Source organism: Phalacrocorax aristotelis, chromosome 2 (genome assembly GCF_949628215.1).
Source record: "Phalacrocorax aristotelis chromosome 2, bGulAri2.1, whole genome shotgun sequence".
In the NCBI taxonomy this organism is placed as follows: domain Eukaryota; kingdom Metazoa; phylum Chordata; class Aves; order Suliformes; family Phalacrocoracidae; genus Phalacrocorax; species Phalacrocorax aristotelis.
This window is the reverse complement of record NC_134277.1, coordinates 155,968,847-155,996,563: the sequence shown is the minus strand read 5'-3', so window position 1 is coordinate 155,996,563 and position 27,717 is coordinate 155,968,847. Positions and strand designations below refer to the sequence as shown.

General features: G+C 40.8%; 1 protein-coding gene across 1 annotated transcript in view; it reads left to right on the top strand.

The window, feature by feature from the left end:
* Window positions 1-19,278, top strand: part of WASHC5 (WASH complex subunit 5) — a 28,174-nt gene extending 8,896 nt beyond the window's left edge. The window contains exons 8-29 of the mRNA XM_075085784.1: window positions 2,312-2,425; window positions 3,567-3,738; window positions 4,620-4,747; window positions 5,577-5,706; window positions 6,821-6,933; window positions 7,575-7,741; window positions 8,361-8,436; window positions 9,132-9,242; window positions 9,356-9,496; window positions 10,952-11,032; window positions 11,285-11,386; window positions 12,046-12,225; window positions 12,929-13,053; window positions 13,449-13,611; window positions 14,357-14,459; window positions 14,570-14,649; window positions 15,679-15,782; window positions 16,258-16,387; window positions 16,503-16,599; window positions 17,010-17,163; window positions 17,446-17,533; window positions 18,812-19,278. Coding sequence (XP_074941885.1) covers window positions 2,312-2,425; window positions 3,567-3,738; window positions 4,620-4,747; window positions 5,577-5,706; window positions 6,821-6,933; window positions 7,575-7,741; window positions 8,361-8,436; window positions 9,132-9,242; window positions 9,356-9,496; window positions 10,952-11,032; window positions 11,285-11,386; window positions 12,046-12,225; window positions 12,929-13,053; window positions 13,449-13,611; window positions 14,357-14,459; window positions 14,570-14,649; window positions 15,679-15,782; window positions 16,258-16,387; window positions 16,503-16,599; window positions 17,010-17,163; window positions 17,446-17,533; window positions 18,812-18,868 — 2,616 coding nt within the window. The 3' untranslated portion in view covers window positions 18,869-19,278. The remainder of the gene's footprint in view (window positions 1-2,311; window positions 2,426-3,566; window positions 3,739-4,619; window positions 4,748-5,576; window positions 5,707-6,820; window positions 6,934-7,574; window positions 7,742-8,360; window positions 8,437-9,131; window positions 9,243-9,355; window positions 9,497-10,951; window positions 11,033-11,284; window positions 11,387-12,045; window positions 12,226-12,928; window positions 13,054-13,448; window positions 13,612-14,356; window positions 14,460-14,569; window positions 14,650-15,678; window positions 15,783-16,257; window positions 16,388-16,502; window positions 16,600-17,009; window positions 17,164-17,445; window positions 17,534-18,811) is intronic.
* The last annotated feature ends 8,439 nt before the right edge of the window (window positions 19,279-27,717 follow it).

Sequence of the window (27,717 nt, the reverse complement as noted above, 5' to 3'; positions counted from 1 at the left end):
CAACCACTTGTGATATCATCACGGTAAAGTGAATGATAGAAGAATGTAGCTGGAAGGTAATACAGGCATCTTCTAATCCAGCCTTTTCCTCAAAGTGGGGCTAGCTTCAGAGTTAAATAAGGTTGCTTGGGCTTTGTCCAGTTGTTTTGAAAATATCTAAAAAATCTACAGCCTTTGGGCACCTGTGGCTGTGTTTAATCATTCTCATGGTGAAGAATTTCTTCCTTCTGTAAAACTGGAATTTCCCTTGTTATAGCTTGTGACTGTTGCCTCTTTTCTTTTCACTGAGTGCGTCTAAGATGGGTCTGGTTCTGTCTTATTCATAACTTCCCTTCAGGTAGCAGAAGACTGCAGTCAGGTCCCTTACTCATCTTTCTTCCAGCTTAAGCAAACCCAACTCCCTCAGCCTCTACTTTCGTAGTGGATCCCCTTAAGTGTCTTAGTGGTCTTCTATTTAATTCATTCCTGTTTGTCCATGTTGTCTTGTGCAGAGGAGCCCAAATCTGGACACATTAGTCTAAATGGGACCTCTTGAGAGTCTGATGAGAGTAATCACTTCCCTCAGTCTGCTGGCTACAGTGTGGCTGACATAGACTAGTGCATGGTTAGTCTTTGTTGTCATAAGGCTGCATGTCTGATTCATGTTTAGTTTGTCCACCAGGACGCTTAGGTCCTGTTCTGCAGACTTGTTACATAGGCAGTCAGTTTCCAGATTGCTGTTGCAAGGGTTTGGTTCTGTCCCAAGTGCAGGACTTCATATTTATCGTTATTGAACTTCATGTGGTTTCTGCTTGTGAATTATACCATCTTGTCAAGGGTGCTCTGGATGGCAGTCTAGCTCTCCAGCAAATCTCCCCCATACTGATGTTATTTGAAAATTTGTTTAAGGATTCATTCCATGCCGTTGTCCAAATAACTTAGAAGCAAAGCCTGTCACTCTCTGCGATTCTGTAGATGTTTTCATATGGAGTGATCAAAATGGAATTACTATGTGTCTCAATATTGAGATTTAGGATTTCCATCCAGAAGCCCTAGTCTGCAAAAAATGCTACTGAAATAGGCTGGCATGTACCAGTACAGTCCCCAGATAGTCTATATCAAAGGGAATCAGACTTAGCTAAGAAACTATAAATTAGTATGTGTGTATCTATTGGTTTCAAATTGTATTCCTCTGTACCACGAGTGGAACAGTGAAGAAAGGAAGGAGGAAACTAGTAGGTGGCTATTTTAATAGACATTAGAACCCATCAGTGTCTGAAAAATTAAAGCTTATTTTAGAAATGGGAACTTGACATTGTGAAATTTTGATTATGTGAGCATTTTTATTCACTTGACTTCATAGTACAAACTGTTACTTTAAGACAACACCTATCATCTTGTGATCAGGAATGGATGCGTTGGCTGCATCATACAGAATACTCGACTCAGGCTGGTTTCAAATCATCATTAGCAGTTGAAGTGTAGCCTTTTGAGGAACTGTCATCTGCAGGAAATAATGCGCTTCTCATCAACAATATGAGAGGGATCCTCATATCAGCAGACCAGTGTCCCATTTGCCTTTACTGGCTTCCTTTTTGACACTGTCAGAAAAGCTCAAAGGCTGACAGTGTCCCCTACATGTTATCACTCCAGGATGGAGGAATATTGGAGCGATAGTGTGACAAAGCTCATAGTGCCACAGCTCTATATAATCTTCGTCTGTCAGTAACCCAAGGCTTCCATTTTTAATCAAGTATCTTACAAACACTTGAAAGTGAATCACAATTCTGTATTTTTAATCACATCCAAACTTGGACTAGGGGTCTGAAATCAGTTCCTCTTTGCTCCTTAAAAATCACAGCGTGGAATCATAATTTCCCTCTGTTTGCATTCACCGTAGATGATGTGTTACATGTCATTTTTGTCCTTTGGGCATTCTTAGAGCAGGATTAATTCAGATTTTTTTTTTTTTTTCCCCTTGTAGTCACTTCCCCAGTTGCTTTTTCCAGTCCCCTACACAGGACCATTGAAACGAAAAAGAAGTACGTTCATTGCGGGGGGAGGAAATAGAGGCCAAGGAGCATACATAGTGACTGAAAGAACTGTCAGCTTGTTTTCAGAACTAAGTCTTTAGTTAACTGTGTGCCTTTTTATTTCAAAGTCGTCTTACTCCTTGGTTTACAAAGGTGATGGAGCAAAAAGGTCAGCTACCAAAAAAGTTTAGTGGTCTCATTTATACCCACAGCATATCACTTTCTACTTATATTGCTAAATTAAAAGTATGCCTTTTTCTTCATAAGTGCAGCTTCTTGTTATCTGCTTCCAATCTTAGGTTATTAGCATTTACATGGGAATCACTGTAAATCTAGCAGAAGCGTGGGAACCCTACAAAGCTGCAAAAACTGCCCTCAACTACACGCTGGATCTTTCAAATGTCAAAGAGCAGGTACACAAGACAGAGTTAAGTATTTCTAGCGAGATTCAAGCTGTGTGGGCATCTCAAGTGTATTATATGACATCAATAACGCATGGATCTTTTTTCTTATATACAATTATGTGTATTTTATTCAAGTACAATATTTGTATTATCACTATTTGTATTTTATTCAAGTACAATAATTTGAGTACATAACTTCAAGTTAAAAATACTTCAAAGCTTCAAAATTTGGTCTTCACAGCACTGCTTCTCTCACTTTCTCTTGCAGTGTTTGTTTCCCCTAAAAGATTCAGGTTGTGACTTGACTGAATATCTGCTAGCGCTCGTTGCTGTATTGTTCAGTGTCGGGCTGTCTTGAGCTGCCTATAGTGTTTGGTCTTTCATAGATAACAGCTTTAGAAGTTTACACATTTATGCTGCCAGTGTGTGAGGGCCTCCCAAAATAAACAAACAATAATCTGGGAAAGCATCTGATTTAAAGGAATGATACTGCAATATTATATGATGCAATGCAGTTAGTTCTTACTATGTAAAATCATTTTTTCCGTCTCTAAAAAACTGTGAGAAATATTGAGTTGATTGATGGCTTGCCCAATCAACAAATCAGTTGACTGATGATAGCTAAATGCCTCCTTAGAATCTGATCCCAGTGCTCAGGAAAGAACACACAGAAGTGTCTAATTAGGAGTACTGTATTATATATTGTCTTGTAAACTTAAGGAATATGAGCAGACATTTTTTTCGTAGTCTTTAGGGAAGAAGTTCACTAAATAGAACTGACGTTTAATTCATAACAAGTATTTCCATTCTGGAATAGATCTTTGTTGTCCTTTGCCACTAGGCAATAAACTATTAGTACCATTTTTTAGGAATGGTTTCTAGAGAATACATGAGTGAATATAGGAAGTTTACAAGTCTGTGTTTTTGAAACATAATGCTTCCTGTGTAGGCTTTTTACTTTAAAATTTAGCTTGCATCTTTTGTCATGCAGTTGCAATGTATGGTATTGCATACTAGTAATGATAGTTTTCATAGCTATTTTTTTGATCTGTGTGCCTTTTAAAGTTATTTGGAAGCCGCGGTCACGTTGTATGTGATGTATTCCATTTGAGGCAAGGATTATATTGATGCAAGCTTTGTATATTCTAAGGCAAGCAGATATGCTGCAGTCACTGAGCGAGTGCACAGTCAGGTGCAGCAGTTTCTCAAAGAAGGCTGTCTAAGGGAAGAGCTGGTGCTGGACAATATTCCCAAGCTGCTGAATTGCCTGCGAGACTGCAATGTAGCAATCCGCTGGCTGATGCTTCACACTGCAGACACAGGTAAGACTCATGCTAGACTTGTATTACAGAGCTGTCAATCCTGTCAATCTGGCGCTTCACGTTACATCCCAAGGGAGGTTCCGTATGTGCTGCTGTTAAGTCAGCAGAGTTTCGTCTGCTGTTTTCAGGAGGTTGTTGAGCTGTTCTTTTGCTAACACCCTCCTAAACTCTTCATCTGAAACACCATGCATGCGTTTCCTTAATTCTTGCAAGCTAGACACAGGTATAAAAAGTAGTAGAAGTCATGAACCTGTTGAATAATACTCTGCAGAAGTAGTCTGGGAACCTTATCTTTTTCTGCCTTATCACTTAAAGCATCATTCTGAAAGTTTTACCTAGCACCAAAAGGAAAGCAGTAGCCAACTTCTTAACATCTTAGTAATTAATAGATTAAAACCAAGGTTCCGTTGAACTGAAATTCAACTGAAGCTGCTGAATAATGTCTCTGACATGAGTTTCGGTCTGCAAACTTTTACCTATTTAGAGATTCTCTTGGTTGATGCTTGTGCTGGCTTTGGGGCTTCTTGGTATGTGAGAGGGCTTCTGTTAAAACTCCATGTGCTTTCTGTGATGGTTTCAGAAGTGTTGATCTCTGGGCTTCTCAGTCAGGTGTACTAAATTCACATTCAGTTTGCAGAAGCTAGCAGAAGAGTTTTAAGAAGGCTGAAGCACCACAGAAACCTTAATTATTTCCTATTCTAAGGAAGGGTTGTACAAGGTGGTGCAACCCATGTAAATGGAGAACCAGTGGGGACTTACATGTAAGAGCAAAATGCTTTTGCTTTCAAGCTATATATTAAAAAAAAAAAGTCTATTTACAAAGATTGAAAAGCTTGGTCAAATTCTGTAACAGTAGAGAAATGTTGTCTTTGTGTTTTCAGCTTGTGATCCAAATAACAAACGTCTCCGCCAGATAAAGGATCAAATTCTCACAGACTCAAGGTACAATCCCAGGATCCTTTTCCAGCTTCTTCTGGATACAGCTCAGTTTGAATTCATTTTGAAAGAGGTAACGTGCTGCTGTTTGCTTTAGCATTTTCCCCCGAATGGCTCAACGGAGCCATGAATGGTAGCAGTACATTTACCGCACAGTCCACTTAGATGAAGAACAATTACTTTGATTTGTTAATTGTGAGTTTTCGGTAGATTACAACAAACTACTATTGCTTGTAAGTGACTTTGGCAGTCTTCTCAGTAATTGGCAGCTTTCATTCTTACCCGGTGTGTTTATATTTACTCAGGATTTTGCATGAACATCCGGATAACAGGCATAATAAAATCTGTTGAGGAAGCTGCATAAGTTTTTATCCTGCCATACTTTTTCAGGCTTTCTTTTAAACAGAGACAAAAGCCTGTGTATGTTGAGGATGAGCTGCTAAGAAAACTCTTACACCTATGCATGAAGTTCTGTCCCCATTAATGCTCTGGTACTAGCCTGGTGGAATATATGAGAGTATGCTTAACTTCAAGCACATAGTTTTTTGAATTGTATTTCTCTGCGTATGCTGAGATGATTATGTGCAGTATAAGTCAACATTAGACCAGACTCTTTGATGTCTAAGGTAAAAAAGTTACTGGATATTTTTATAAGTGACTAAAAATCAACAATATCTGCATCATACCAGTTTTTACAATTCAGTTAATTTATGTTGCTGTATGTCGATCACACTGGCTCTATTTCTTAATGTTTTTAATTTTGTATTTAATATTCTGGCAAGATCTTGAAGCTATTTACTAATCACTGTAAGTCAGTTCCATCTGTTTTCAGTATTTTATTTAATCTATTGTAGTATGCTTTCTTGCCAGTTTTGTAAACCAAATGCTTTATTTTTCAATAGATGTTCAAGCAGATGCTGTCAGAAAAGCAAACAAAATGGGAGAACTATAAAAAAGAGGGATCTGAAAGGATGACTGAGCTTGCTGATGTCTTCTCAGGGGTTAAACCTCTTACTAGGGTGGAGAAAAATGGTAATTATTAAAACTAAACTGTGGGAAAAGAAGTAACTTTTATTTTTAATTTCTAAGCTGATACCAAAAGAAAATACATTAGGCTAATACTGGTAAGAAGAATTTGCATGTCCCTCCACCGCCACAGGTCTCTTACATGCTGTCTTGTTTAGATTTTCTGCATATATTCCATATGTAAGTCACATTTAGGTACCTAATATTTAGATGGCCATATTTAAAAAAATATTTTTAATCACTTTATTTAGATATGCTGGGTAAGACTATGAAATACCAGTTCACTTTTCTATGTATAATGGAGTTCATGTTTCTGTGCTCTTTGTACAGAGGAGTGCGAAGATCATGCCCATTAAATACGGGGATGGTTTAACCTCTCCTCTCATTCCTTCCTGAGCTGTAACCTGGATTTCTATGATATCAGCATTTCTTTTCAAACCTTCTTTTACTTATCATCTGCACTGCATGGTATTCTTCATGTTCTCAAAAGCATTGAATCTGTATTTCTTTCCAAATTTCTTGCTCTGTTTTTTTAAATACCTTGGTTTTTTTCTTCCCTTGGACTGGTGTTAGAACACAAATTGTAAAACACTCTCTCATTTGATCAGGAGCACTGCATAAAGTGTCAGTGTAAGGGCAACATTTGTGATCAATCCAAAACAGCAACACTTAGAATATAAGCAACTTTCTCACTTGCTTCCACTTAAAAGCAGAATTACCTTACTGAAATATTTCCCTTTATCTTTCTGATGTGAGCAAACTTGTGGCTAAAACACAGAAATTACAACTTCCAAGGCAATTAACATTGTAAAGTAGTTCATAAAACACAAATTTATGATTTAAAGGGCTTTATCATCTTTGTATAGATTTTATAATGCCCATTTGTGTTGGTAGTTGTTTTTTTAATGTTGTGTGTGAAACTTACCTGAGTATTTGCCACTTTACAAGTCTGCATGCTGAAAGACTAGAAATGTCAGAGTAAGATGAAAACTTTTAAAATCATTTCATATATGTATAGCTTTTTCCTTTGTTTATTTGCTTGTTTTGACTAGCAAGTTCCCTGTGTCTTTGCTTATCATGCATACAAAGATTTGATTAAATTTTTTGTCGTCTTCAATAGAAAATCTTCAGGCTTGGTTCAGAGAAATCTCCAAGCAAATAATGTCTCTAAACTACGATGATTCCACTGCAGCAGGCAGAAAAACTGTGCAGCTAATACAGGCACTGGAGGAGGTATGGCAAAGAAATTTTGAGATAAATGACCTCGTCCTTTTGAAAAATAGCATTTGATATACATGCACTGGCTTCGATAGATGAGTTACAAAACAAATCTACATTTTGACAATTGTTTAAGTCTGTAGATCTTTGCAGTTTTATATATACAGTCAGCAGGACTTGCTTACAGGCCTTGTGATTGTAAAATAAGGGATATAGAATGAAAAATCATGCCACCTGCAGCTCAAGATTAGTAGGGTTTTTTCAAAGAAATGAATTCAGTATTAAACATTATTTGGCAACATTACTGATTGAATCAGAACTTCTGAAAATAAGTTCATTTGAAGCTAGAGAGGGTAATTTGAAAAGCAAAATAAAATATCCACATTTGTTATGTGTACATTTCTTCTACTTCCAGGGTATAAAAGAATACTCAGTATGGTGTCTCACGGTACACCTCCTTGAGTAACTTTGTGAAATTTTTTATTTAATGCACTCTAAAGTAGGCCAGGATTTGTTAAGTGTCTTACTGTAATAACATCCTGAAGAAATATGTCAGTTTACTGATTCTGTTTGCTTTGCTGTCTGTAAAGAGGAACCGGAAAAAAAAGGGTTGTTTTAAGGGGTGGGGTTTGTTGTTTTTTTTTTTTTAAATATAGGTCCAAGAGTTTCACCAGCTGGAAACTAACCTGCAAGTTTGCCAGTTCCTGGCTGACACCCGGAAATTTCTCCATCAGATGATCCGAACTATCAACATTAAAGAAGAGGTCTTGATTACCATGCAGATAGTTGGTGATCTTTCTTATGCTTGGCAATTAATTGACAGGTATCTTAGCAGGAGCTTTTTCTTCTAAATCAGTCATCATTTACAAAACTTGTGGGAAATAGCATGCATAAATATTATTAATACTACAAAATTTCCAGTTTAAAAACAATTTTGAAGCTTTTTATATGTGTTGTTGAGTATATTTAACTCTCATCAACTTGAATAAGAATTAACAGCCATCCTTGTCATGTTGTTAGCTGCAGGTTAAGTGATACTGTAGCTTTTTACTGTCTGTCCTCTTCTAAATATAACAATTTTGTTAAGCTATTATCTCCAGCCTTTGGTCTAGTTAAGTGCTCTCCAAAATGCTGGAGTTCCTGTTTCAACCAAAAACGGACAAGGAAAGACAATGGTGTGATTTTGCTGAGCTGCTACTCCATTGTCTGGACTGCTAACGCTCCCTGATGCCCCTTTGTTTCCCCCCCACCCCCTTTATCTTACAGGTTTTTCCTAGCTAATATCTCTTCAGACCAAAATCCCCCTTTAGTGAAGTTCTTTAGTGATCTCCTGTGCCATTCCTAGATTACACTGGTGGTAGTGACAGTGACATATGATTTAAGAGCCAAAAGTAAGAGTTTCAGGGGAAGATGATGATTTGTTTTGTTTGTTTCCTACCCAGCTTTACATCTATTATGCAGGAAAGCATAAGAGTCAGTCCATCTATGGTAACTAAACTCAGAGCCACTTTCCTAAAGGTAAGTATGAATAGCAGTGAATGTATTTGAATGCTGCAGGTCAACCAAAGCATTTGTTAGATGGGCCTTAAGGCTGTGAAGTCACAGAAGTGTTAAAGCTTCCTTTTACCAACGTTCTCTATATCCAGATTTTTTAGACTGTATTAACTTAGCTCAAGGTTAGTTTTAAAGAAAATAAACCCAAGTTATGTATCTTTTTTTTTTTTTTATGCAACCAGGTATATTGCTTCTGTTGGGCAAATTGCCTCTAGTCATTACAGTTACTTGCTGGACACATTGGTGCAGAGATGGAATCCTCTGCGTATGTATCAGAGGAGGCTGAAGGAATTACAAAAGCTACGTTGGCTATGCCCTTTGTCTGACATGGTGAAGATCTGACATCAGATGAAAATATTTTCTGTAGAAATAAGAATGGCAAATAGCATGGGGATAAGTGTAAAATTACAACCAAAAAAATACCTCATGCAAGTGGTAAGATGTTAAAAAAATAAGGGAAGTCTAGCATTATAGACTGTTGGACTTTTTTGACTTTAACAATTTTTTTTTTTCTGTTGGCAAACCTGGTGTTGCAACACTGTTCTTTAGGAATAATCTCGTGCCTTGAGTTGTAGGTTAAGAGCCTGAGCAAAAGAGTCCAGCATGCAATTTATATTAGAAAAACAGATGTGAAGTTAAAATGTTGACTTTATTTCTAGCTTGCTTCTGCTCTTGACTTGCCACTTCTCCGCATCAATCAAGCAAACAGTCCCGATCTTCTCAGTGTATCACAGTATTATTCTGGCGAATTGGTTTCCTATGTTAGAAAGGTAGGCATTTGAAGAGACATAATTGTCTTGTTCTCTAATTACTTTTCCTTAATTGAAGATTTTTAATGAGAATATACTGACTATGTTTGTTTCTTCTTCTCTCATTTACAAAGGTTCTACAGATAATTCCAGAAAGCATGTTTACATCTCTTCTCAAAATTATAAAGCTTCAGACTCATGATATTATTGAAGTGCCTACTCGCCTGGATAAGGACAAGCTACGAGAATATGCTCAGCTTGGACCACGATATGAGGTACAGTTAAAATAGGGAATTCTGAAAAAGCATATCTTACAAGTAGCAAACTGAGTTTAAATGGGTGCAGCAACACAGAGTTATACTTTAACAGTGAAGTTGGGTTTGCTGACTGAGTAAGAATTAAAGTTGGCTAGTGTTATCATGAGTATACCTTAGGTTTCCTGAAGACAGATGAGTAACTTTTGCTCTTCTATTTGTAAACTTTTAAACTTTTGATCTTGTGGAAAAGGGGAGGAAAACTAAATATATTATAAATTAGCGTAAAGATTTTTAGATTTTGTTTTTGGGCAGGGGGTTGGCGAGAGCCCTAAAAACCCATGTCTGAAAAGAAGCTCTCAGCATTTGGAATGCTTGTTCCAGGAGAGGAAGGTTGAAGACTGAATAAGCCAGCAGGGTTAAGCCTTTTGCTGCCCTCAAATGAGAGGACAGGATGGAGGCACGTTGATTTGATCAGATAAAGCTGCTATTGCTCATTGGCTTTTTGTAGGGTTTTTTCCTGCACTGTTATCAGTCTGGAGGAGTGAACAAACATTAAATTATTTGGTTTTATTTTAATAGAGGAAGATGAGGAGCAAAAACCTGAGTAGACTAATAATTGTTTACCTCAAAGAATGTATCTTTTAGCTCTGCAGTATCTGTTAAGATGCCAGCTTTTTCTAGAAGTTTTTGCCGAAGTGCTCACTTGTTAGGAGTTTCATACAAACAGACTGTGGTCTCAGATTAAGCTGATGTTCAGATCTAAACACTAGGTTTAGACTCTCACATTAAACTTTGTAAAGACAGTTTATTGGGGGTGGGCAGAGATGGAGGAGGAGGCAGTATTCAGTAATATTTATTTTATTTTGAGGAGTTAGAGCGGAAACTAATCATATCGCACAAAAGCTTCTCACTTTTGATTTCTGTAGAATTTTAAGTCTGAACTGTGTTGTCTATTCTATGTTGAAAAAAATCCGGAAGGCAAAAGGCTGGCTTGTCTGAACTCTGAGCTTAAAGATGCTCACCTGATAATTTAAAACTAAGTGAATGTGCTGCTGTATTCGACGAGTGGAAATACTGAAGTGGACTCATTGCTGGCAGCAGGCTTTATTGTGGAATAACTACTTCAGGCTGTGTCCCTGCCCTGCTCAAAGGGACCAGCTTGGAGGTTTGTCCATGACGTTTTGTGCATACATGATAGAGCCAGCTGGGTCTTTCCTCCCATAATCTCTGTAAATCCTCTGAGTTACATGTTCTTTCCTACTGGTAGCATACTTATATTGATCTAATTAAAAAAATATTGTAATAGAAAGATTATTATTGTAAGTCTAGAACAAGATGTAAAATTGAAAGTATATCAGTGCAAATGACTTTAATCTAAAATAGGAAGCTACCACTGGGAAAGACGTATATCTTTTTACAGTAATTAATCTGTTGAATCACTTCAATAAATTGTATTTTCCTTTTCTGTTAAAGGTTGCCAAGCTAACCCATGCAATTTCTATCTTCACTGAAGGTATCCTCATGATGAAAACTACTTTAGTTGGTATCATCAAGGTAATGTTCCATTATTCCAGTAGGACAAAGTCATTCAGTAGCAATTAACACTTCAGCACAGATATTTCAGCACATTAAGCAAGACCGTGAGGAAAGATAAAAAGACAAGCAACAATAAGTTTCCATACAAATTTTCAAATGGTGACGCCTAACTTGGCATTCAGATAAGAATTGTATTATTCAAGGTTGTAAGAACCCACAGTCCTCATTGTAAATAGATTCATCAACCTTAATTGACGCTCTTTTTTTTAGGTGGACCCAAAACAGTTACTAGAGGATGGAATAAGGAAGGAGCTGGTAAAACGCGTAGCCCTAGCTCTTCACAGGGGACTTATCTTTAATCCTAGAGCCAAGGTGTGTAACAGCTTTATTCGATTTTGGTTTTTTAATGTATCTTGGGTTTGCTGGGACCTCTATTATACTACCCTCTAGAAAATAATTTCTTTTCTGTGCAGGTTCACATTTTGTAAAGAAGTACACTTTTTGAACTTCTTAAAGGTTATTTGAAACACCTTATTTGATGTTAAAATGAGTTTATAAACTGCTAAGAGTACATAAAATTCAAAATCATATTTTTATTCTGTTGCCAAGTGTCCTGTCAATTCTGAGTTCACAGTTCTGTCTTTGTCTGTGATGACTGATGACAACACATGATACGTATAAGCCAGGTGAAAATAGACAGGCAATGACAGAATAAGGAGTGTGACTCTTTATTTTGATCCTGTCCAGATTCTTGAGTCTCCCAGGTCAATCAATAGTACCACTGAAGCCTAAAATAAACATTAAATGTAGGAGGAAGAAACATTTAGTAAGAAGAATTACTTCGGAAACCAAACAAGCTTTGATAAATTTCTCAGCGCTTTTCAGTTCTGTCTGGAGCATAGTGAAAACCTCTAGAGGTTGTTGTGTAAAGTTATTTAGAAGCCTTTTACATTTTCGTTGTATCCTACCTGTTCAGAGTTCTGGTTTTATGGTTGGTTTTGGTTTTGTTTGTCTTTTTTTTCCACCTGTAGCCGAGTGAACTGATGCCCAGACTGAGAGAAATGGCAGCTACAATGGATGGGTTCCATCGATCATTTGAATATATCCAGGATTATGTCAACATATATGGCTTAAAAATTTGGCAAGAGGAAGTGTCTCGTATTATTAACTACAATGTGGAACAGGAGTGCAATAACTTCTTAAGAACAAAGGTGCTATTCAAAAACAAGAATGATTAAAAAGTTGATAAATGTCTTTATGTTTGGACGTTAAAGCTTGTGACTGATGGAGCGTATGTACCTCTTTTGTGCACAGTCCATGCTGTTGTGACTTCAACTAAATGTGCTAACTACTGCGTAAAACGTCTGCCCCCAGCTTTTTCTGAATGATTTCAGCATCCCCACTGCATTAGCTGTGCATAAGAAGAGTAAAGTACCCCAAACAGAATGTTTTAATATCTCTTGGCAGTGAACAATACCCTTTCTCTCTTTCTCAAAGAAAACAGTAACTACTGAATCACAGTAGTCCTCTCTGTTAGCCATGAGAATGCAGGCTTAGAAAGATTGCAGTAGTTACTATCTCTTTCTGTGATATTTCTTAAGTGTGGAGTGAATAGATCTTTAAATTTAGCTAACAAAGTGGTGGCTAGTCTTACTGCAGAAAGGAGCAGATGGAATTCTCTCCAGGAGTGTAAGTAGTTCTCTCAACCTCCACACTTACCTTCTCCTTGCTCTTTGTCATAAGACTTATTCTTCTCTTTGCTTTATTCTGTTTTTATAGTGTTCTGCTGTGTGTAACTGACAATATTGTTTTACAGTGTACTGCTTTTAAATTAAACAAAAGGAATAAAATTTCTAAGCGAAGTAAAAACTTGCAATTGTAACACTGCAAATTACTCTAAAACTTATTTTTCAGATCCAAGACTGGCAAAGCATATACCAGTCTACTCATATTCCTATACCAAAATTCACACCTGTGGATGAATCTGTAACATTTATTGGTCGGCTTTGTAGAGAAATCCTGAGGATCACAGACCCAAAGTAAGTACTGCATGTCCCAAGCCTGTATTACAGCACCATGCGCTGGATTGCTCTAATTCCACCATATACAAACAAAATATACAACAGTTTTTCTTTAGCTGTCATATCACCATCTTTATCTAAAACCAAATTTACCCGATCCATCCTGTATGTTTTAAGTATTAGTCTCAAAAAGTTATGATTTTAATCTAAGAAAGAAAACAGTGCGTAGACACATAGGGGAGAGAGAAGCCAGGGAAGGGTGACAGAACCCTTGTGGAAAGAGGAGTAACTAAACGTCACCGGGGATATTTAGAGGGGTATTTCTAATCTCTGCCTGATAATATAACCTCAGATTATCACAGGAACTGTCTGCAGCTTATTCTGAAGTAGCTGTTTGTTTAATTTTTCCTCAGAACCACATGTTACATTGACCAAATGAACACCTGGTATGATATCAAAACTCATCAGGAAGTAACCAATAGTCGTCTCTTCTCAGAGATCCAAGATACTTTAGGTACCTTTGGTCTCAATGGTTTAGACAGGCTGCTGTGTTTCATGATTGTAAAGGAACTGCAGGTAATTTTTGAACTTTGTTTTCTCAAGGTCGCATTGCATTTATTGTTTAATAGCTTCTAGTGAAATTAAAAAAAAATCTGTTAATTTTTGAAATGGTAAATTGAAATCAAAAGAATTTGAAAAATGTACATTCAAACCCAAAGACAAGAATTTCAGTTACAGATATGATTATGAAAGTTGATACTCTTGAATAAATGGTGCTGTGTAACACCAGGTTATGTGTTACATTAAACAGTGGTTTGCAAGGAATGCCTTTTGAAGGTGTGCGCTTCGTGTATACTTAAAAGTTGATCTCAGGTCAACTTCTGTTTGTCTAGATATCAATAAAGAATGAGATTGTTTGGGTCTACCGTGATATAAATAAGGTGTCAAGGCTATGTAATGACTTTCTCCCTAATACCTGTATGTGAAACTGGGGGTTTTTTGTTTTCTGAGAAGAATCCAGTCCTAGCTTGGTTAAAGATTTAAGGAGAATAAGTATTTATGAAGACAGTTCTTCCTCAAAAATTGAATTGATAGTTTTCTACAGTGGGTATTCCATATTGATGAGGGGGATCTGTTGATTGTCCTAACGCTGATTAGCATAACTCAGAAAAGCACAAAGTCTAACTGCAAAATTCCTCAACTCTTCATCTGTGGAAATATTCTTTCCCTGCTGTTAAAAGATGTGGCTCTTGTACCACCAAGATTAAGCATAGAGTACATGCGTGTGGATTTTACTTACTTCTTTCTTTCTTTTATTTAGAATTTCCTCAGTATGTTTCAGAAAAATATATTGCGTGACAGGACAGTACAGGATACCTTAAAAGCACTTATGAATGCTGTCAGTCCTCTCAAAGGAATTATCAGTAAGTGCTTACTGGTTAAGATGGAAGAAAGCCAATGGTTTTATACATTTGCATTTATTTTTCTTTTTACTTGTTCTGTTTTTAATGCCTCACGCTTATTCTTTTCTCAGCAAATTCAAACAAGGTTTATTCCGCAGCAATTGCAAAAACTCAGAAGATCTGGACGGCATATTTAGACTCCATAATGAAGGTAGGTCTGCGTGACAGTGATACACAGAATTCACTCTACTGGTTATATACTTCAATCTGCGTATTTTACAATGTTGTATTATGTTGACCTGGAATTCCGTAACATCACAAGTGAAGTGGGCCTGGATTTGTGAGAGCTCCTGAGCTTCGTTTGTATGGACAGCTCACACTCCACAAAGTGCTTTGTACCGAGATTCGTATGTAATAGTTTGCTAAAAATGGAGCCTGGCACTAGAGATATGATCTGGGAAGACAGATTTGGTGCTCAGTATCAGGAGGTCTGAGACTCCCCACTGATACTTTGAACATAATGTACCCAAGGGTGAAGTCTGGAGCACTAGCATTTCCTGAACTTACCTTGCTCATGCAGAAGGCAGTCTACTGTGCCGAAAACTTAAACATGCTATCCCATTAATATGTCTCTTTATCTGGTCTTTGTAATGATATTTTGTGACCCATGTTTTTCAGAGTGCTGTGAGTGTTTGTTTATGTTACTGAAGAGAAGAGGAAAGGTCAGGGAAGGAAGGGGAAGGTTGACTGCAACAAGCCTCTCTGTTGGTTTTTATCCCTGCCATTGCTGACCCTAAGGTCTAGGGAGAGGTGGGGAAAAGAGTACAAGCGTTTTCACTGACCAATGGAAAAAAAAGCAAGTAACTGGGGGTTTTATACCTCTTACCTTTTTAGTGCTGTTTCCACACCACCTGTATTTACTACTACTGTGAACTGCGTGTAGATCCTGAGCGCTGTGAATACCTTCCTCCTTTTGACCACACTGCGCGGTTGGGGTCTGTCAGTTCTGACTGCAGGCAGTCTGAATCACTGCGCTGTTACCAAAATGAGGATGTAGCTCCAACCACTACGTGTGTCCCTGCTTTGGACAGCCCTAGAGGGCTGTTAGGTGTAATGAGGACTTCATGTCCTCATTAATTGTAAACTGTTACTCATTAAGTTTTTCCACAGTCTGACTTCACTCTTCCTTCATTGCTTTCAGTGTAACGCCCCAGCCTTTTTTGTGTGCTTGTTTCAACAGGTTGGTCAGATGCAGATTTTAAGACGACAGATTACCAATGAATTAAATTATTCCTGCAGGTTTGACTCCAAGCATTTGGCTGCTGCTCTGGAAAATCTCAACAAGTAAGGAGCAAAATTTGCTGAAGAGCTGCATGTATCACTGTGGTGTAATTATTATCAGCTGAGCAATCCTTAAAACCTAAATTACAGCACAATATGGAGTCTGATTGCATTCAAGTTTTTGTTGATGAGTATTTGAATTCAAATCCAACAAAACCATTAAAAATAAATAACTTGGCAAGTAATTTGTATGAACATGCTGGTGGACAGCGCAGCTTCTAATGCATTTGGTTATACCTGGATTCGAGGTCATATTTGGATGAGAAGTAAGAATAGTGAAAATTTGTGGTGGCGATTTTGAAACAAATATGATGTTTATAAAAAGATATTAAAAAAAAAGTGGTTTTACTTTGGCTTGTAACCATTTACAGGTTTTGTATCTTGAAGTTTTTGAATTCATGACATGTGGCATCGTCTGAGGATTTTTTGGGGGTAATTTGAATAAGTATTTAATATAACCAATTTATTTTCCTTTTAGAGCAATACTGGCTGACATTGAAGCACACTATCAGAACCCATCGCTACCTTATCCTAAAGAAGACAACACTCTTTTGTATGAAATCACAGCTTATCTGGAAGCAGCTGGCATTCATAATCCATTAAATAAGGTCAGGCTATATTCCAGTGCCTGGTACAGTTTGCTTTTTCTATTTTATTGATTATTAACTGAGAAAAAAAATTAATACGTGGAAAAACTGTGTTCCTCTTCTTTCCCCCCCTCAGATCTACATAACAACAAAGCGTCTGCCATATTTTCCCACTGTCAACTTCCTGTTTCTCATTTCCCAGTTCCCGAAACTTCAGTACAACAGAAATTTAGGTACCGTTTAAGTTGTTTGTCTAAATCCAATTAAAACCTATGTGAAATTATCTGTAGAGAAGACAGTAAAACTATCTTCATAGAAAATACTCAGTGTCTGACCTCGGTCCATCACATTCAGGCAGGTTTGTTACAATATTGAAGCCAAATACAATGGGGTAGGAAACAGAAGCCAAACTCCTGACTTTCTCATTCCATCCTAGTTAATGCTTTAGTTGATATCATTAAGCCATTTGCTATGGAAGAAATGCTGTTGTTGTATTAGTTTTTAATTTTTATGTGTGGGCTGGCAGAATGGGAGGCACAGCAGAAAACCTCATGAGAGTATATCATATAAGTTTGCCTCTGCTATAAAGAATATGTTCTGTTTCATGAACAGGTGTTGTTCTGGGTCTTTTTTTTCTGTGCAGGAGTGGTGTGCAAGCGGCCAGCTGATCAAATTGACTGGCTTCCTTTGGTTCTGGGACTCCTTACTCTGTTAAAACAGTTTCACTCAAGATACACAGAACAATTTCTGGCTCTGATAGGTCAGTTTATTCGTTCAACGATGGAACAGTGCACGAGGTATCCATGTTTTACTTTTTCCTTAAGTATCACCTCTGTGAAGAGGGCTTCAGTAGTATTATCACTGCTTTTTCAGTATGTTTTTCTAGCACAGTATGTTTGACATAATAGTAACAATATATTTGACTAACTAAAAGATTAAAATACTGTTTCTTTTTGTAATGGAATCACACGGTACCTAGTGGAAACGGTGTTATTTGAAGGTGGGCATTTTCATGTAACTTTATCCAAATTAACTGATAGGCTAGTAAGAGTATGATCTTCATGGTGATTTAATTTTAGCCAGAAGATACCAGAAATGCCGGCTGATGTAGTGGGTGCCCTCATGTTCCTGGAAGATTACATTCGCTACACAAAGTTACCAAGAAAGGTAAGAAAGAATTCCATGTCTCCCCTATGTAGCACTGAGCAGGTGTCCTGTTCAGATGAGCTAGATCTTGGTTTATGCTGCAGTTACGTACTAGCAGTTCGATCACATGTAGCTACCCTGGAGCCTGGCATCGTCTGTAAACAAATATCCAAAATAATGGACTTGTTAACCTTGTCCAAAAAGCAGCATTGGCTCTCTTCAGATGTTCTGCACAAGATTGCCAAAAGGAAATACAGATGAAAAATTTGTTACCTGATAGGAATGGGTCATAATTAATTATTTTACCCTGAACGAACTCCAAATTGTGTTACTTGCGCGCTTTGTGTAACTGTTCCTATACTAGTCATAGTATCCTTATGGAAAAATTTTCTAGAAAATACAGAGGGGATACAAAATACAGAGAGGATTTCAACTTTGTGCGGATTTAAGAAGAGTCTGTTCCATTTAATCTTCAGAGAGCGTGTACATTGCTGGGGGGCTTTTGGGAAGGGAAGAAATAAAATAGACCTTTTGAGATGTTGCAGAATTAAGTAATAATAAACTTAGCAGTATTCTAAATGCAGGGCAAAAAGCTAATTAGCAAGTCCAAATTTTGGTTAAATGCCATCTACAGTCCCTTGATTTCCCTCCTGCCAAAGCGTGGCTTCCCAGGCAGCTTCTGTATTTCACATGCAAGGGAAGTTCTGAAAGTCTGGGCTTGCAGAGTCTTTATTTTAGGGTTAAATGCACCCTAATGCCATTTGACGATGACATGTTATTTATACATGGTATTAAAAATAAGTCATTATCCTGTTTGCTACAGACTGTACCTCGATGATTCTTGAATAAGCCATTTCCCAGCTAATACTCACTACTAAAATAGTGATATTCTTCCAGTTTCTCTCTTCTTCCCAGCCCACAGGGCAATGTAGTAGAAAGTAGCTGTGCCAGTCTTGCAGCTGAGGTATCTGGCACCTGTGCCAGCTTCCCCTTCTGCCTGGTGCTCTGTGGAGAAACAGCAGAGAGGGTGTGAGCGTTCCTCCAGGCTCACACAGTACCCATGGTCCTGGCAATTCCTCGCCTCCTGGGGCTTGCTGTAGCTGCCCAACATCATGTCCCTGCCCCTTGCCTTGTGCACCAAGTGAGAACGTGTCCCAGAGCACGTCCTGAAGCCGGGGTGGTTCATGTCAATAGTGGTGTGTGTTTGGCTCAGAGATGAGATCCGCTTGTTGGTGTGTGAATAGAGCATACAGATGAACAGCGAGGAAATGCCTGACTGTGCCTTCCTGTGTCCTTCAGGTGGTTGAAGCGCATGTGCCGAGCTTCATTTTTGATGAATTCAGAACTGTTCTATGAATATGGAGAAGGACAAAGTCTTTCCCCACACCTGAAATGGTGTGAGCTGGGGCCCGAGGATGAAACAAGTGCAGCTTCTCAGAACTGTGTTATTTCTGTGCTTTAAGGCAGTACCTAGAACCGCCTCTATGAAACGTAACCATCAGCACTGGGCTGTGTAATTAACGCTGTTTAAATCTCTGCGTGATACGCAATTTGTATCTCATCCAAACAGTGTACATTTTGTACTGCACATTCTAAATCCTGTATGTAATTGTTTACGTATAAATCACTTAGGTTTTTTGTTCTAAAGAACTGTTTGTGGAAGTTTGACTTTTGTATCACAAATGAACAGTGAACACAGAAATAAAGGTGTTGGGTAGTTGGCCAGGCCTGATGATGCCAAAATGCCAATTTTCCTGTTAAAAGAACCATGAGTGAGAATGAATATACACTGAAAAGAGGTTTGGTGTCTGCCTCTCTACTACAAAGAGTTAATTTTCCTCTATAGAGGACAGAAAAATAATTTTTAAGTCCTGTCATGCTATTTAAAGGCACAAATATTTCCTCCAGTGCAATTGTAACATGACTAATAGTGGGGGCAAGGTGTTTATTCACGTAACTTTAAATCTTGGTATGGAACCTTTTACGCCTGGCATAATTTTCATGCTAGGGCTGCTGTGGGAAAGCTGGTGGGGGATGTTGTTCTGTCACTGGGACAGCTTGAAATGATTACCAGACTGGAAAAGGGGAGGGAAATGCAGCACCTGAAGGGAAAGGTCACTTGGGAAGAGGCCTTTATGGCACCAGGACATGCTGGAGGGGCTGGATGGCAAATCCCTTGTTCAAGAAAGGAAGAGCAAAGGAGAAGGGGTGCAGGGAAGTGTGAAGCCCCAGGCCACTGGTCCTACCTGCGTCGCCTTCTGTGTGCGCTGAAGGTGCATCTTCTTCACCTGCCCCTAAATACCCCAGCCTTTTTCCCTGGAAACAAGAGCAGGGAAGGTGCAGTCCCCTTCCGTTACAGCTGACGAAGGAATCGGGCCAGGGAGGCGGTGGTCCACACCTTCCCTTTGTACTACACTGGAGCCAGCATAATAGGGACCAGCCTAATTCATAGGAATCGGTCCCATTACCACAGGAATAAAAAGGTAAATCCTAATGAATTTGGGAGGGGGGAAGGGTTGGATCAAAAAGATTTTGTAATCTTGCAACTAGCCGGGTACCCACAGTTTTTTTGATCAAGTGAGGATTACGAGAGTGCCTGAACATACCACAGGGCACGATGTGTTAACAGATCGTCCCCTGCTAGGGGAAAATATTCCATTGGTACCTGGCCAGCTCGGACCCCAGAGCTTGCAGCGAAGAGGGCTGTGGCTCCCACCGTAGTGCTGATCCCCCTGCCAAGCCCATAGCCGTCAGCCAGCACCGGCTGCTGCCTCAGGGTTGCCTGCACATCGGCACAGGGATTCGGCACAGAGTTGTGGCGCAGCCCTTGGAGAAGCGCAGCCTGGCCCCAGCGTGTCACCTGCTCCGCTCCGTTGATGACATCCTGCTCACTGCACCTGCCCCGCAGGACATCGGGGAGGCACTGAGCAGCGCCGCGGCACCACGCGAGGGCGCGGTTCGGAAGGTAGTACGGGGATCGGCAAATGAAGTACAATTTTGAAGTGTCGTCTGGCAAGGAGCCTGCGAGATTACAGAAACAAAACTTCATCCAGCTGAGCCCCAAAACAAGGTTGATGTGCAGGACGTTGTTGGATTACTGGGGTACTGACGCCAGTTTATGCCACACTAAGCACAGGTTTAATGCAGCAAGAAAGAGGAACCAGGTTGTATGAGGGAAAGATGAAAAAAGGGCTTTTGAACAAGCCCAGCATGTTGTCTGCCCTGCAGAGCTGCACTCCTGCATGTACAGCAATGGGGCGGGGTCGACTACAACTCCATCCCTTTACGCTGTAAAAATTGGCAGCCCCTCCGACCCCCTGAGCTCTCCTGTGCGCAGCGGGCTGCACGGCGGTCATCTCCCCTTGAGCAGGGACGCCGCTCGAGGCTGCTCCTCCAGGTTGAGAGATCCCTCACCCAGCATCTGACATCTATAACGAGGTAAACAACGGTTCACGTTAGGCCTAAATGTTTAGTGTATGCGAGCGCCATTTATACACCCAGCTATTCAGAGTGTAGTAGGTAGTAGAGCGTTTGACCACTGTCTCATCACTAAGTCATATTTTAATCATCAAGTCACTGTTTAACATTCAATTGTTGTTTACAAACCATTTGATTACCACTTGATTTGCATTCGGTCATTCATTAATTACCATTTGATCATTGTTTGATAGTTAATGAAACGCTTTTGGTTAACCTCCTAGCGATGACTCCTCTTAATATTTCACCTGTGGCACCAGATAAGCAAGTGGAGACGTACAGCAGGAGAAAGAGGGAACGCAGCATAAGATTGCAGAAAAAAAAAAAAAAGAGCAGATAGGGTGAAATGGGGGAGGAGGGAAGCCCAGCTTTAATAACCTGAAGCCTTTAATGTCTAACCCATGCAAGAACAGCGTTCTCCTATTCTAGTGGGTAGGAAAGCCAAGAGCAACAGAGGAAGAATACAAACTGCTGTCAAACTCTTTTTTCCCTCTTTGCACTTATTTTTAAGCTTTTCCTTTAGAAAGCTCTAAACTTCCCTGAAACAAATGCAAATAACCTGACCCCACCCTAGAAGTACAGTTTCCTAAAGTTGGTTAAGATAGGTTAAAACACACAGAAAACTCAACACATTCGGACTTTTGTTGTAATTGCAATTATTTATGATTAAACTTCAAGTTTTACATCCTGTTTAAGAGTTAGACTGGACCCTGGGGGAAAAGCAGGTTACAAGGGGCAGTGCGAGGGCAGTGTAAATCATCATTGCTGTGACTCAGCAAGCAGATAAATCAATTGTGATGTTATGATTAAGGAAAATTACCGGTCACAGTCAGACTAGAAAAAAAACCCTGGAAAAACACTTGTAATTAGTTTTTGCAGCTGAAGTAGCCCATAAACATCAGCAGGCACCTTGCCAGCGCTCTAGTTCATCGCAGTATGCCTCCGCAGGAAATATATCCCTGCATTTTGTCTTTAAAACCTTATATTACACCCAAAGTCTCAATAATGCTTTATGAAACCTGACTCATCTGCTTTGGGACATATCCACGATGCCAGCGTTAACCGGCATTCCTCCCTGGAAGTTACTGTCTCGTGCTTTATTCGGGTATAAACCTTGAGTGCAGGGGTTCCCTTTCACTTCAGGCAGGTACAGAGCGACCAGTGCGCAGCGTGCCGCAGAAGTTAAAATGTGGTTTATGCCATTTTTAATTATGATGCATAATTTTAACTCCTGTGGGTCTTGAAGACAAAACCAGAAAAATTAATACTTAGAATAATTCTAGGGGTATAATGCCAGCAGGCATCCATTGGTTATAGCGATGATATTTTCTCATCCTTCCACATAATCAAAGGAAGTAGAAATCCACAGAAAGCAAGACTTCCAGCTTTCACATGTTTTTAAAAAAGTAGCAACAAATAAGACATTAATGAAAATTAAGTTATACACAAACGAAGCAACATCATATAACGTCCTCCGTCTTCAAATTCTCTATGTATAAATCTTTGTAATGCAAAAATTATCAGGCAAGAAGAAAAAAAAAAACCCTAAATTCTCATCTCGCAGGAAGCCCCACCGGAGTAGGGACTCGGCATCGAGCTGCTGCTCAGGTCCCAACTCTGCTGAACAGAGGGTGCCGGTCGCTCCACGCCACTGCGAATCCCATCCCTGGGACGCCCGAGAGCAGCGGCAGGAGCCTTCCTGCGAGGGGGTCGCTTCCCACTGCTGCCCAGAAACCAGAGCTGCCGTGCTGTAGCTCACCCGACAGCCAGTCCCACCGCAAGCTACTTGGGTCCCATTAGCACTGGCGGGAATTAAGAGCAAGTTATTAGCAGTGTGTTTAAAATATAATTCTCAGTTCACGATCCGGTGTGAAACAAGAGACTCAATGTATTGCTTTTACCTTTGACAGTGGCAGTGTTGGCTCCCAACACCCTTATCCATTGCTTAATTTGTTAACCAGGCCAAGGAAAGCTCATTAGCTGGCTCCAGATAAGCTCAAGTACAAGACTCACACCTAGATCTGGCCACAGGCATTTATTTAAGCCTGCACGTTCATGCTGCATTTGAACCACCTTCCTGGGGAGAGCCAGCGCCTGTAACTGGCACCTCCACAAGACAAGAATCTCCATCGAGACTCTTCCAGTGTCAAAAAAGAAACACGCCCCAGTGCAGGCGTGAGTCCCTCCCGGCCACGCTGCCCAGCGCTGCCATGGCTGTACCAGGATAAAAGATTTTGAAGCCTCAAGCATCTTACTGGCTGAATTACACAGGGCTCTTCAAGACAGTATTATACACTAGCTAATGCAGGCACACTCTCACTGCTGCATGCTCGTGTCTTTTAAACCTTTGAATGCTGGGCTGTGCTCTTCTCTATTTTGCATTTGGCAAATAAGCACCTTCATTTACTTGTCCAGATATAACTGAATAAAATCAAATTAATCATTTTTACAGGTATGCCGGTCTTTCAACACAGGTTATAAGGATATTTTTAAGGTGTGCAGCTCCCCCAGACTATTGTTCCAGGGCATCGAAAGAATCTTCTTAGCAGCATCGGGCAGTGATGACTGGTAACGCAGAAGTCCAAGAGGAGAAATGCCTCCCTGTTCGAGGCTTTAATTTATCTAATTATACAGATGGTATGTGAAAAATACAGTAGCTGACAGGTGCTGTGTAGGTACGATATGGAGCGATGGGTGATGCTGATGTGATCAGATACATGAAAACAAGAGACTTCTGATTTTAAGTACCCCAAGCTGGGCTTGCAGATAACATTTATATGCACTACCTGCTTCCAGATGTCGTTTGCAGGAGAAAATAGTGCTGGACAAGATAAAAATGCAGACGCCAAATATGCTGAGAGACAGAGCGGCTCCATGTGCGCGCTACAGCAGTTAGCAAGCGTACTCTGCGTGCGCAGGGAACCATGGTAAGTCAACATCTGTTTCCACCGCACGTAATTACCTGTGGTTACCGAGTTACCACACGGCCAAAGCTGAGCCACCGCGGTGCCGCTTTACAGCTCGTGTTTGATAGAGGTAAAAGCAACTGAAGTTGAAAACTCGTGTACTGGGTCTGATTCCTGCCTGGTGATGGCAGGAGAGATGGAGATCCTGGAGAAAAAGTGCAATAGAGGTGGCAGTCATTAGTCAGAAAAAGCTTTCTGGCATGGGTTAAGGTACCAGGGAGCACAGGTGACCCCAGGCATCCCAAGGCAGCCTGGGGCAGAAGCCTCTCCCACCTCCTGTTGATTCTCAGTTGAAAGAGAAAACTCGCCTAGAAAAAATGGTGTAAGGCCCAAGGTTAATAGGATAGCTTCTGGCCACTGGAGGTGGTAGTAAGGACTCAAGAGAAGGTGGAGACAGGGACACCGGAGACTGTTTCCTGCACACAATGGTCTCTCATCTCAAATGCGTGAGGGGTTTATGTGCCTGCAACAGGTTGTGCATCGCATGTGATCGTCGCCAACACAACGCATTTCAATCCACAGATCAAAAAGCAAAGCAAAAATTAGCCAAGGTCAAAGCACATCCATCACATTCTCAAAATAGCAACCAATTTCTTGCTGCCAGTGTCCTCTTCTGCGAGAGTTTCCTCCAGCAGACACAAGGACAAAGCACCTGATAAAACAACCCGTGCCCTGGTGTGGAAAATGCAAAGGCAGCAAATACATCAGTTATAAGGGAGGTGGTAAAGCTCCGTAATCTAAAAATACAAACCTGCTGTTAAGGTTATGTTGAAATATAGGTGAGGGACATTTTTACGCCATACTTCCCACACAAAAAGTATACAAACCGGTTGTTGCTGGGCTCAGCACTGCGCCCAGGAAGCCCCACACCTGGGTTCAGCATCTCTGTATTCATGCCATATCTTCATAAAACATGTCAGGCCCCATCCTGTGATGCAGGACCCACCTGGCACAGCGTGACTCGCACGCAAAACAAGGCAGCCTGATCCACCCGGTCCTGGCAACGATCCCTACTCCGTGCTAATCCTCTTCCCCTCCGAATCGCAGCCATGAGGTGCTGGGGAGAGCACAAGCTGGCCTGTGCCGAGACCGGTACAGACAGAGCGCCACCAGCGAGGGGGCACAGCCAGCTGTGGCCCTGCTGTGACTCCCAGTGTAGGTGAAGCCTTCATGCCAATGCGCCACGGCTGGGAACATACTCTCACCCCTTCCTGTCCTGCCCTCAGAGAATCCAGTCTCGTAGCCTAAAATAACCTGTAAGGCCAAACCCACACCAGCAGTAGTGCCCTAAGTACACAGGCAGCAGCTAGAGGTTGGTATTTGCGTATATAATTCTGTAAACTTTTACTAGACAGTGTAAATTTTCAGGATGCCATGGCTTTAGCTGGGATAGAGTTAGTTTTCTTCATTGCAGCTGGCACAGTGCTGTGTTTTGGACTTAGCATGAAAACAATGTTGATAACACACCAATATTTTAGTTGGTGCTGGGTAGTGCTCACACTAGTCAAGACTTTTCCAGCTTCCCAGGCTCTGCCGGGTGCACAAGAAGCCAGGAGGGGAGGGGGCACAGCCAAGAGAGCAGATTCAAACTGGCCAAAGGGATATTCCGTACCATGTAACGTCATGCCCAGTATGTTAAACTGGGAGGGGCTGGCCAGGGGAGGGAGGCAGCAATCGCGGCTCAGGGACCGGCAGCGTCGGTCGGTGAGCGGCTGTATCGTTTGTGGTTTTGTTTTTTTCCTTTTTTCCCTTTTCCGTTTTATTATAATACCATTATTGTAATAATAATTATTATTATCATTACTATTTTATTTTAATTATTAACTGTTCTTATCTCAACCCACAAGTTTTGGGTTTTTATTTTTTTCTTTTGCTCTTCTGATTCTCTCCCCATCCCACAGGGGTGGGGGCAGTGAGCAAGCAGCTGCGTGGTGTTTAGTTGCCCCCTGGGACTGAACCACGACACAGGACCATACCAAACACCACACCTGGGAAGGCAGTGTTAAGGTGCCATTGTCTGAAGGATGTGAATCTGCATCCGCAGGAAATGAGCTGCACGACCGAAGTCTGAAAAAGCAGCACTTACCTAAGTGACCCGAAGGTAAACAAGGTGTTGAGCTGAAGAAAACCCAAACGCTCCCGTGGAAAAATAAATTAGCAACTGCAATAGCATAAGTGGAACCACTTAAAATCATATCTGAGAATGCAACACACCTCACTAAGTCATCTGGGTGCTTCTCCACAGTTACCCATTATGTGCTGTTGTGCCTATCGCTAATGAGTATTTCCGTACTGGCCCCAGGGTTCCGCCGCTGGGTTCGGCCCGCCTGGTAGCCCCTGCTCCACCAGCAGCTCTGCGACCCGGCTGCAATACCAAAGCCCCTTCTTCTGTGGCTCTTCACTCACTCTCTACCTTTGGAAACTGACACCAGCAAAGGCCCAAAACTTCACCCCGCAGCTTCTCTTGCCTCTGCCCGAAGCACTACGCGCTCCTGCTCTGCCATGCGTCAGTTGGTGGAAAGGCTCATTGCATGGAGAACTGGGTTTTTTTGCTTTAGCCCTTCACTAAAAATTTCCAACAGACTGCTTACCTTTTTGACTGCCGCTGCGAAGCGAGTGGGAGCCTGGAGGAGACCAGTCATGGTGATTCCAGGACACTCACAGCTGGGCTCCACTGTCAGGATTATTTTCCCTATTTATGTTACTTTTCTTATATTCAGTGGATTTCAGTTACTATTTTAAAAAACCCCCGTCAACTTTATTTTCAGTACCTTGAATAACTTTATCTCAGCAAACTCTGCCGTGCTGCTGTTTGCTATGCACAGTACAGGAGCTCGCGTAGCTCTTTGGATCTCCACAGGGAACAATTTTGGAACTGATGACACTATTTTCCATGTAGTAACGTCATGCTGAGCAAGCCAAAATTTCAGGATGCATGATTTATCAACTGCTCATATTTCTTCTGGATTGAATGGATTTTGCTTTTGTCCAGAATACACGAGCTGGTTCCAGAGAGCAATATGTGCAAGCGCCGTGAGCCAGCCATAAACCACTACCCTGCCGACACTGACCAGCCAGCGCATGTCAACGGTATTACAGTAGACGCCAACAGGGAGGTTTTCGGAGATGAAAGCAGCCTTTGGAGTAGCGCAGGTAGGTCACAGCTGCCACATGGGAAACCAGCGCAGACACTGGGCCCAATGCGCCTTTCCTAACTAACCCTTCTGCAGTGCAGCGACGGAGCCCGATATCGCAGCGTGCTTCTGGCTGTGGGTGCGGAGCAAGGACCAGAAAACTGAGAGGCAGAAGGCGGAGATCGGGCGTATGACACGAGCACAAGGAGAAAGACAACACAGCAATCGGCGTTATCGGGGAGGGAGCAATCTCTTTTAATTATCCCCCCTTTTCAGGTTTCCACAGATGTTTGGAAACCCCAGTAACAGCACTGATGGTGCACAGACTTTGGAATAGCTTGATTACAACCAAACTCAAGCGTGGTTCTTCAAAGCCAAATCATTGTTCAACTGAAAAGAGCTGGGGCAATCCCGATGAGGAACAGTACGTGTTCCTTGCTATTGGTGGTTGTTTTTTCTGAGTGTACTGCAGATATCCACGTGATAGTTTGAAGCGTAAAGTCTTCCAAATGCTATGCAGACATCATTAACAAACCATCTCCATCTACAGAAAATGGCACACTCCCCTTTTCTTCAGTTGCAGAACAGACTATTTAAGCCCCTCTTCATATGCTTCCCCAGAGAGACA